Source organism: Anarrhichthys ocellatus, unplaced genomic scaffold, assembly GCF_004355925.1.
Source record: "Anarrhichthys ocellatus isolate YVR2014 unplaced genomic scaffold, GSC_Weel_1.0 scaffold170, whole genome shotgun sequence".
NCBI classification, from domain to species: domain Eukaryota; kingdom Metazoa; phylum Chordata; class Actinopteri; order Perciformes; family Anarhichadidae; genus Anarrhichthys; species Anarrhichthys ocellatus.
This window is the reverse complement of record NW_022280200.1, coordinates 283,140-294,059: the sequence shown is the minus strand read 5'-3', so window position 1 is coordinate 294,059 and position 10,920 is coordinate 283,140. Positions and strand designations below refer to the sequence as shown.

The 10,920-nt window shown below is 49.6% G+C and overlaps 1 protein-coding gene across 1 annotated transcript; it reads right to left on the bottom strand.

Annotated features, from left to right (window-relative positions):
* Nucleotides 1-116: 116 nt before the first annotated feature.
* Nucleotides 117-10,885, bottom strand: tnrc18 (trinucleotide repeat containing 18). Its single transcript, XM_031878242.1, has 16 exons — nucleotides 10,340-10,885; nucleotides 9,147-10,139; nucleotides 8,865-9,010; nucleotides 8,634-8,767; nucleotides 8,381-8,494; nucleotides 8,097-8,280; nucleotides 7,692-7,998; nucleotides 7,204-7,413; nucleotides 4,524-4,679; nucleotides 3,540-4,000; nucleotides 2,952-3,086; nucleotides 2,258-2,399; nucleotides 2,053-2,170; nucleotides 1,174-1,249; nucleotides 928-1,036; nucleotides 117-556 (listed from the first exon to the last, which is right to left on the bottom strand). Exons 1-16 carry the CDS (start codon nucleotides 10,701-10,703, stop codon nucleotides 372-374), a joined length of 3,834 nt encoding a protein of 1,277 aa, XP_031734102.1. The 5' UTR covers nucleotides 10,704-10,885; the 3' UTR covers nucleotides 117-371.
* Nucleotides 10,886-10,920: the final 35 nt, after the last annotated feature.

Sequence of the window (10,920 nt, the reverse complement as noted above, 5' to 3'; positions counted from 1 at the left end):
TCCCCCTTAATAATAAAAACCTTCATTTAAAAACTGCATTTTGTGTTATCTTTGTCTAATATTTAAATTTGTTTGATTATCTGAAACATTTAAGTGTGACAAACATGCAAAAAAATAAGAAATCAGGAAGGGGGCAAACACTTTTTCACACAACTGTATATATATATATACATCCACACACAGCGGTTCAAAGAGTAGCGATGTACCGGAATAGCTGTAAGTTAGCAGCCCTCTACGGGGAAAACACTTCTGCTAAAACCATCAACACACACACAAATAGCGTTCATGCATATGCAGACAGGCCTGATCCGAGGCCTGCTCACACACACACACACACACACACAGTCTCACACACACAAAGATATTATTTGCTAACCAAGCAGTGAGGGTAAGATGCAATTGTGTGTTTGTGTGTGTGTGGGTGTGTGTGTGTACTCACAGTGGATCTTGTAGTCTGGCGGCAGCAGTCTAATGTGGGAGAGGGGGATGCGGCCTGTGTCTCCGTCGTCAAACTCCACCGTGATGAGATCATCATTCTCGTCAATATCTGAACTTCCTGTTTATGGGACGAAACACAGTCAAAAGTCAGTTGAGACCTGTTTGAGTTTGACACATTTAGGAGATAAAATAACCTGTTTTAACGCATGTGTTTTGATTTGTATAACTGGGTGACACCCAGTCACTCAAGCAATATTACTCATAGTTCATTTCAGGAAAGCGCTCTGAATAGAAAGCACCCGGACTAATTATGTTCCCATTACCATCCGGCTATTTAAAGCAATAAACTGAACTGAATTATACTCTGTGAAGATCTTTTATATTTGTTTGTGCTGCCAGCTACAATTAAGTTGTCAATGTAAGTAGATTATGTATCTTATTATGTAAGTGATGGGTGTGTGTGTGTGTGTGTCTGCGCTGGTGCAATACCGTTGACAACGGTGCCGGGATAAAGGCAGCGGTACTGCTGGCTCCAGTAGGCAGCGATGCGGGTGCCCTCTGGGAGGTAGCGCACGGCCGGGGGCTTCACATTGATGATCTGCACACATAGAAGGAGCTCGCATCATTTCAATGGACCGACTGCACCGGCACATCACGGGTTCACTTTTCTAACTCCTCAAAAAGTGTCTAAAATCTCCACAAACGTTGAGGATTCACGTGTGAGAGTTTACTCACAGCCTCCTGCAGCAGTTGTTCCAAGCAGTAGATGTGCGGTCGGTTCCCTCTCTCCCCCTCCACCACCACACTGTAGCTGCAGGGAGGAAATGTGGGAATCGGGGTCAAAGATCAGCGCTCTCTAGAGTAAGATCAGCTGTCTCTGCAGTGCGAGTGGTCCCTTCGCCAGAGACAGGACTCAACCTTTAACCTGATTGTGACTGCTTTGATGTGCAGCAGGCTGGGGAGTGTGTTGTCTTTTTTTTTTTTTTTTTACCAACTACCACCGTAGTGCTTTGGCTCTGCCGAACAGTGCTCAGAGCAGAGCGTGACTAATACCCACACTCCCCTGGAATATTAATCCCGTCTGAACAGGGCTTTAGTCTGTTTGTTTTCTTTTAATTAAGCCACTCCGGATTTCAGCGTCAGCTAAATGACCAAAATTAGATCTGAATGTAACGTTTATATGTTTGTGTGTATGCTAATTGTACATGTTTAGAGGAATAGTTAGCCATTTTAGAAAAATGCTTATTTGCTTTTGTACCGTATGCCCTTAGTTTACTCAATACTAAAACCTAAACGTGAAAACAACAATTGATTATGGCTCGCTGTTTACGTCCAGTGTCTATGCTAAGCTAGGCTAACCGGCAGCAGGCTTTAGCTTTCTAAGCAAACAACGTATAAATAAGCTTAGCAACAGATCACCGTGGTTTGCACCTGCAGACGCTTCCTAGTTTAAATGTCTGGGGGTTCTCCACACATCTTCCATCAATGTGCTGCTAAATCAGCTACTTCAACGGGGACAAAGAATTGGAGCACACTGATTGATTTGCTCGTAATGGTGCAAACAGATGTGTGCTTCCACCATTAAAGGCTGCACATCTTTAAAGGCGTACTCACATATCAGGGGAGTGTACAGTGTTGACATGTCCTGCGTACAGTAGTTGGTCGTCCATCGGGATCAAAACTCTGAGTCCGTCCACCAGAGAATCCTTATCCAACACACACTGCACTGGAGCTGAACACAGTAACACAGGCAGTAAATAAGCATATCTTTGTTAACGGTTGTAAGCAGTAGTGGAGGGTGTTGTTGTTGTGTACTGACCAGGCGTGGAGGACCTCTCCGGCACGCTGTTGCTGCGCGGTGGGACCAGTTCATCCTCGCTGAAGCTGCTGTCCTGGTTGGGCTCGAAGTCTTCGTCTGCCGCCATGCTCTCCATCAGCCGGCTGACCGCTCCTCTGGAAGGCTGCGAAAACACACCGATTATCCAACAAGTCGATAAGATAAATCTGTTCCCTAAATGTCTGGATGTGGAATGCACCTGACTTGTTTGCTGTAAGGTGCTCCTGCTTCTGCAGATTCATTCGTGGCAGCCCACCAAAACGAAGCAGGCTGACGCACCACGAATGAACTTTTCAAAGTGAAACAGTAACATATTACAACACTTATGCTGTTGAACACACAACCTTTTCTCTGCCGTTCCACCACCACAAAGAGCTATGCACACACTTCAGCTGCCTTTAGTGCTTTCCAAAACAAACTCTAGTTGTGGCTAGTGGCAGATGGAGAGCAACGCAACACTTTGGCGGAAAATCACACGTTGCAAGAGGTTTACTTTTTTTCTCTCACTAGTGAGAATAATAACACAAGCTATCGGTTAACGTTGCCGTGTGTGCACGTGTTGAAGACAGTAAAGTGGCCTCATTTAGGTCTGACAGCTTCAAACGTTATGGTTTTGTCCTTGCCAGGATAATTAAGTTCACATCCATAATGACAGCTGATCCATCATCCCACTGACCTCTCTGGCCTTTGTCTTAGCTTTCGGTTGGCTCTTGCGTGCCGGGCTGAGGCTCAGCGGCGCAGGGACGTCTGTGATTGGACTGCACAGAGTGGACGGGCTCACGGGCAGAGGAGAGTCCTTCGGCTTCTTTTTCTAGTTTGCAAAAGCCACAACACGCAGAGTTAAAAGCATTCATACTGAGGATGTAGTTGACAGATTTACATCTTTACATCTTTACACACACACCCCCACACAAACACACACACACACACACACTGAGGGTGGGATGCTGCCAGGCCGCCTGCAGTTGTCCTTTCTTGTCAGTAACACCACACAGACAGCAGGGGAGTGCTGCAGTGACTGAAGTACTAGGAAACCCTACTGGCACTCTGACACACACACACACACTTAAACACACGCTCTCACACACAGAGGTGTCAAGGGAGACAAAAGGATGTGAGGGAACCAGAGTTTGAGGGAGGAGGAGAGGAGTGAAACAGTAACACAGAAGAAAAGGACGAGGAGCAAGGAGAGGCGGAGAGTCTCTTTGTTTTTAAGGCTCCTGTCAGTTGGTGATTAACAACCCCCGATGAATTATTGACATACTTTCACCACATCTTTCCCCTCTCTGCTGGGCGGGGAGGGTTTGGGTCTGGAGGCTGGCTTCGGGGTGAGAGGCGGGGCCGAGCCGGAGGAGGTGGTGCTCTGACCGGTGGAGGCGGCGGCTGACGCAGGCATCTGACCGGCTGAGGTGGTGGCATCGTGGAGGAAGATCCTCTCGCTGCGGCGTCGGGTCCAGCCCTCGTCCTCGCTGAAGCCTCCGAACCCGGAGACCAAGGGGAGGTCGAAGCTAAATTGCCGGGGCGGCGTGGGCCGTGGTTTGGGCAGAGGCTTGCGCTTGGCGGGCAGCGCCTCATCTCGCTTGGAGGGGCTGGTCTGGTCGATGCGGCGGGTTGCCGGGGGCAACAGGGGAAGCTCTGGGGCAGAGCGTTTGCCGTGAAGCAGAGACGGGAACTTCCTCAGTCGCAGGTCGGATCCAGAGTCTGACCACTCGCACTCTGAAGACCCTGACAGAGGAGAGGACAGGGTCACATGGTGTAGAAACTCTTCTTCTCACACACACACACACACACACACACACACACACACACACACACACACAATAAAACATGCAGCCAGTAATCAACTCAGGTGTTAGATTTTGTGAAATCAATAACTGTGAATAGGACTATTGATCAATTTGAAACTAATACATTATTGAAGACTGAATCATTACATGCAGCCTGAGGTGACAATTAGAAATAAATGAATATTTAATTAAGAATCAATAATATAATCCTCAACAATCACTCAGGCGGTGAACCTGCTCAACCACAAAAAAATAAAATAAATTGGGTCATGGGAATCTGTGAAATTGGTAAAGACAGAAGCGTCTGTGCAGAGAATGAATGAAAAAGCCACATCACTGTGTTTTTATCTACTTCTCTCTCTTTGTTGATACTTTACATAATAAGGTAATCCATGTTCACTGTGGTTATTGGCACAGACATGATGCTCCGTCACGTGCAACTCAGTCGTATCAGTTTTTACCCAGAGTGCTTTGCCTGCTGCGCTGTTTGCCGTCGTGGAAAATGCTCAATGGAGTGGAGCTGACGGGGAGCGCGCTCGCCGCAAACCTGGCCAGCAGACCGAGCCCGCTCTCCTCATCGTCCGAATCAGACTCGTCCTCGTTGTCCTCGGACGTTTCTGTTTCAGAGAAAAGATGATCAGCTCAGAGGAGACTGCGGCGGCAGCATTGGTCTGGGCCAAAAGGTCAAATCACTTCCTACTTCCGCTTCCTACTGACTGTGGACACAAAGACTGCACTGCTGAGGAGAGGAATTAACGAAAGAAAAGGGATCGAGATACGTTTTGAAGACAATAAACTAAATATAAAGACTAAATTAAGCCTGTGTAGAAGCATGGACTTTACAATAACAGACTGTTTTATACAAACACACACTAACAATCCCACATCTTAACATGTCAGCGGATCAGACGACAGTGGAGAGAGATCTACTGTCCAAACCACTGCAGCCTGCTCTCACACTGTAATGCTGAGTAAGCAAGACACAGCAGGAGCAATTGGGATTTACCACATACATGCATGTAATCCACGCTGACCGACACGCGCACACACACACACAGCTGCTGAGACCATGCGAGCTGAAACTCTTGACTCCATTTATATAGAGGAGAAAAAGAAAAACCTCAGGGGAATGTGACACAGGGAGAAGTGAAAAACTGCTTCCTTCTTCCTCCAAGTCTGACAGGCCAGCACACACACACACACACACACAGCTGGTTAGCTGCGTGTTGTTAGCAGTTAGGTCCATGGCAACAGAGAAGCATCTCCTCGTGGGTTAGAGCGTTAACATTGTGGGCGGATTCACAGCACAACACACCTTCATATGTTCTGTCTTAATCACTTTGAAGTGTAAAGAGGCGGCCATAAAAATGTGCAGCTATTTGTAACGCTAGGCTGAAAGTCTCTGGTTGAAATGTGTTACACCTGCAAACATACAGAGCAGTGATGTAATGCTGTACCAAAGTAGACCTTTACATCACTGCAGCAAGAAGTGAAACCAATGGAGGCCGGCAAGAACTAAAAGATGTTTATTGGACGTTAAGTTCCTCTCCGGCCAACGAATGAAACGGTTCACTTGTGCGGTGACTCCAGACAAGAATAAAATACATATTTACTAAACAAGGACTTGTTTTAGGAGCCTAGTCTGGAGCACACTTGCTGTGAATCCACCGTGTGTTAACTGAAGCAGGCAGACGATACAACAGGCAGGCACTGAGAGGACAGCCCTGTGAGGCCCCTTGGTCTAATGTTGAGGTATGTATGAGGTTCAAGTAACCATGGCTACGTCCTCTTTCCCAGCAGTCTTCCAATAAACTTCTTCAAGCCATCAGGAGACGCAACGCTGGGGAAGTGGAGGTAACCAGGGCTCTCATGAAAGAGCTTTATCTTTTGAGAATAAAAATACAAAAAAGTTAAATTCTGTGTATGTGGTTCAATTTCAGCACGGTCCAGGTTAGCGGTTAATAAAGAATAGAGGAAGGGGCACTTCCTACTTACAGAGCAGGAGACAGGGGTGTGGCCTCAGGCAGGGCGGGGCAGCAGAGCCGTAGCTCAGCCTGGCCTTAAGTCAAGCAAAGCTTTAGCCACAGCGAGGTAGCGTAGGCTCAAGTCTGCGCTAGTCCTTGCCAAGCTTCTGTAATGCAGCAGCAGCAGCAGCACAAGCACATGGAACAGGCTGAGAGACACTCAAAGCATCATGGGTAGGACGAGGAGGGGGAGGAGGTGAGAGGACGGAGCAAGATGTCAGAGAGTGACGTAAAGGGAAAAGGGTTATTTGAAGGTTTAGTAGACAGAGGAGGGGCTCTATTGTCCAAATATCCCCAGCATCCAATAGGACTGGTGCCGCCAAGACGTTTGGAACGAGTCGCGATGCATTTATTTCCCCCAAACACTCAAACACTAGACCACATCAATAAACAAAGTAAATTTAACTAAACCCCCCCCCCCCACGATCACTATCATTTCTCTTTGTTTTATGACCAGGAAATAAACGTCTCATCTGTCCCATCAGAATCAGCTCTGTGTGCTCTGAACTAATCTTCTACGCGTCATGTTTTCAGTTTCCCAAATGTACACCTGAAGCTGAACGGTGTTTTGTTTTTTTCTAACCTTTGCCAGGAGGACCATAAGGGATATTTGAGGAACAGAGCAGTCTAAAGGGTGTGTGAGGTGCAGCTGGACAGACGGACAGACAGATGAAGCAGACACAAGGACCACAGCGCTTCGCTTTCTGTGCCAATCAAATCAACACCTTTAATAATAAAGCTCATAGGTACCAAACTGCAATACAACTTTATGAAAAAATCTCACAAATTCACACAATTTTTCAATGTACAAATGCTACAAAAAACGGTTTGCAATCCAGGCAATTAAAAAAAACACACCATAGAAATAGGTAAACTCTTTTTTGTTGTTTAAAAAAAAAAAAAAAAAAGGCCACTTTATAGAGCCAGCAGCGAGAGAGGTAGAGATCGTCGAGCTAAAGCACAGTCTGACAACAGCTGCCTGAGCGAAACGCACACAAAGACGCACGCTGTGACGAGGCTCAAAGACACGTTTCTGCCCGACTCTGCAGCGAGGAGGGGGGGAGGGGGGGGGGGGGGGGGGGGGGGGGGCGAGGAGCTGTAAGATTTGGTCAGTAACCTTGGTCGAAGGAGTCGTCGGAGGAGCTGAGGCCCGCTTCCTCCAGCAGCAGCGATAAGTGCTTGTGTTTCTTCTTCTTCTGGCTGGACAGCAGGGACGACGACGTCGGCGTCGGCGATCGCCTCTTCCTGGCCGGGCTGCTGTGAGAACGCGTCCCTGAGAGAGGGGGCCAGCCCCTTCGAGCGGAACTGTGCTCCTCTGAATCCGAGTCTGGTGCAGAGAGAGTGCGGTTAATGATTCATGAATTGAAAAGTCGGACACCAGGAGGATGTCTGCTTGATCTCAGCATCACCAGCACTCTGCATTCTTCAATCTAAACCTGGATCTAGATTAGAATATTTTCAATCCACGACTCGGCTCAGTGTGGCGTTATTTAATAGAATAACACACACCTTTAAACTGTGTTTTTAAGATGAAACATTACTTGGACGTATCAGTTCTTCTTTAACAGCATGAGTCATATGAAGCAGTTATGTTCAGGTACTCACTGTTGGAGCAGCTGCTGAGCTCCGATCTCATTGGAGAGAACAAAGCAGTGTTCTTCTGACCTTTCACCTTCCGGACGGTCTCCGGAGCGGAGGCCTTGGCGGACATCTTGTGCTTCCCTGCTTTGGCGGACGGGTGGATGCCGTGCTCCTTTGCCGCAGACTTGCCCTTCGGCTTGTCTGATTTGGAGCTGGAGGTAAGTTTGCGAGAGGCGCCGAGTGAGCCGAGCTGCGAGAGCGAGAGCGCTCTGTTGAGGTCTGACGCCAGCTGCTCCTGCTCGCACACGTGGCCACGCTTCACCTTCAACACCTGACAACACCGCGAAAAAACAACACTTTGTTAATCACTCAGAACGCTGGCGTCACACAGCAGGCAACATTTAAAACGTGCACTTGCGAGAGGCCTACCTCCAGACCGTGACTGGTGGACGGCTCCTCATCATTCCAGCTCTTCTTCTTCTTCTTCTTCTTTTTCATCTTCACCCCTCCACTTCCTGCCTCCGTCTCCTCTTCTTCTCTGGACACACGGAACCTCTTCCTCTGTCCATCCCCGGCTTCAGAGTCCTCAGAGTATTGCACAGTCCTACCCACCCTGACACATCGGGATATTTAAACCGTTTTTGCACAACCAAAAACTAAACAAGCAAACCAAAAAAAACATGCAAAAGAATTAAGGTGGAGATCTCACTCACTTTCCAGGCCTGCCGTCCAGTTTGGGAGTTGTAGCCAAGTGTTTCCTCTTCCTGGGTCGTCCTCTGCCCCGTCTGGTCAGGCTCCGCCTCTCATCCTCCTGCTGCTGCCGCTCACTGACATATGCATAAAAGAGTTAAAGGTGTGTTTTGTCTGGGGTGGATTCGTGGGAATGTGTGTGTGTGTGTGTAATTATAGCGGGAGTGTGATTAATGCATCTTGAATGTGGTTCTTGCAGTAAGTATGTGAGCTCACCGCTTGTCTCTGCGTCTCTGCAGCTTGCTCAGATCTCTCTGCCGCTCCTTATACGTCTTCTGCAGCTCGGCCAAGCGGACGCGGTATTCCACTTCCACTGCGTCCAACACGTCCACGGACATTTTACCGTACAGCTGCAGAGAAAAGAGAGGCAATAAAGGTGTCACGACATTTCCCACGACTTGACGTTTTGCATCTCTGCGTGACCCGTGGTGTTTGTCTTCAGGTTACCGGCTCTTCCTTCCTCTGCCTCCAGCTGTACTTCTTGTTGGGGTCCAGCGTTCTGGGCAGATCAATGTGGGACTGTTTCTCGATGGCCTCCAACAAAATCTGTCTGCTTGCTTTCAGAAGACAGTCCAGACCCTCTAGTGTCATATCTGAATGGGACACAGAGGACATTAAAACATTAGAGAAAAAAAAAAAAAAAAAAAAAACTCTTACAAAGTCGGTGAGATTTTTTTTTAATCTCATCTTTAATTATTTCCCACCTCTCTCCCTCTCATATCCACTCACCTTGCTCCAGGCGAATGTGCTCCATCTCTCGCTGAGCCATTTGGCTGAGCAGGGCCATCCCCTCCAGCGCCACCATCTCCAGAGCCCCCGTGCTGCTGCAGTCTGCACCCATGGGGGAGTTTTCTATCTGCTGTATGAGTGTCAGGGCCGGGGGGGTGTTGGGGCGGGCCAGGGCCATTTCACTGGCTGCCAGCAGAGCAAACATCCCCGCCATCGGATCCTCGGGTCCGATGACCAGCGGGAGCGGCGAGTTGGAGGTCAGAAGAGGATAAACAGGAGTTTCTCTGACACCTTCTCTCAGACTGGGAGTGTGCGGGTTGATTGGAGTGTCTGGCTGTTTTTGCTCACACGCTGCGCTGGTGATTTCTTCCAGCGACGGACACATCCGAGACGACTCCCGGCCGTCTGAATTTGCAGCGGCGCACGACGGATACTGTTCTGGATCTATGATGAGCTCCGGTTTAGGCCCGGCCTCTGTGAGTGGAGGAGGCAGGGGATATGCTGCCTGACAGAAGTGAGATGACGCCTCCATTTTGATTTGCCCTCCTTCCTTCTCTTCCGCCCCGACTTCTTCTGGTCTGTCACCTTGAAGCCGCGGAGGGCTGGGGACGAGCAGAGGTAGCGGTCGAGTCTGGGGCTTCATGGCTTCCCCGTCTCCCTCTCGGCCCCGGCTGGCTAGCACGAGGCTGCAGCCCCGGCGAAGAGGACCCAGAGGTTCTTGAGTCATGTCAAGCGGAGGCGGCTCCATGTCGGGTTCCTGCTTGAGAAAAGATCCCGTTTTTGACGACTCTAGTTTCTGCGGCTTGATGTCTGCGTCCAGCAGCCTTGATTGGAGGTGGGCCGAGGGCAAAGGGGCGGCAGAGGCAGGAGAGCGGGACCGGTGGGGTGGGACGACTTCTGTGTTTGTCGCTGTGAGAGCCGGGACGTGATAAGGGGGGAAAGGAGAGCCGTATGGGGCAGTGATGGACCGGTACGGGTAACCAGGAGGGAGATCTGTCATAACAGTAAAGCAGAAATAAAGTTAAGAGTCACTCATAGATCCAATATCATGCAAAGGCCTGATGTATCCATTACTCAAATGTTATTCAGTAGTTTAAACTATGTAAACCCTGCAAAGACAACAAGTCTAACTTCAGAGGCTCAGTTGCGGCTGAGCGGCTCATGACTCAGCAGTTTGATTCCTCCAAACTCACCAGAGTAGACGCCTCGAAAGGGTGCAGATGCCGGCTTCTGTCCCTCCCTCTGCTCCCTCCGCCCCACCTCCAGCTTAGGCCGCCGCGGCGAGGACGGCGGCGGGGAGGCCGAGAGGGGGGAAGGCGGGTGAGGCAGGGGCATCGGTGGGTGAGACAGCACCCTCTGACCGCCTTCCTCCGACTTGAGGGCGGTCACCGGCGAGGGGAGCAGGGGCAGAGGGGCGAGGGAGGAGGTGGACGGGGTCGGTGAGCGAGAGAGAAGGGGAGGTTTGCGGGGGTGCAGGATGGGCGAGGGGGACGGGGAGGATAGCGAGGAGCGCCGAGGTTTGGGGTCGGCGCTCCGCTTGTCTGCTTTGTCTTCCATCTCCGGCCGGTGCTCGCTGGCCTTTAGGCGCTCCTGAAACACAAGAGAGGAGGTGGCTTTGATGGTGTGTTTTTTTTAATGATGCGACACATGTTTGCTTCAGAGTATAAACATTAGTGAGCGGTTGCATTGTTTAGACTTCCTGGCCCGTCTTCTCCGGCAGCTGCAGGATGTGCTGTGTTTTATGTTTGAATACGTGGGTGGGTAATCAGAACAG

Excerpts from the sequence above, each read along its gene's own strand:
- tnrc18 (XM_031878242.1), bottom strand. The coding sequence starts at position 10,703 with ATGGAAGACAAAGCAGACAAGCGGAGCGCCGACCCCAAACCTCGGCGC. Across the intron at positions 9,011-9,146 it reads GCACATTCGCCTGGAGCAAG|ATATGACACTAGAGGGTCTG; the intron begins GTGAGTGGATAT and ends TGTCCCATTCAG. Across the intron at positions 7,414-7,691 it reads GCTCAGCAGCTGCTCCAACA|ACTCGGATTCAGAGGAGCAC; the intron begins GTGAGTACCTGA and ends TCTCTGCACCAG.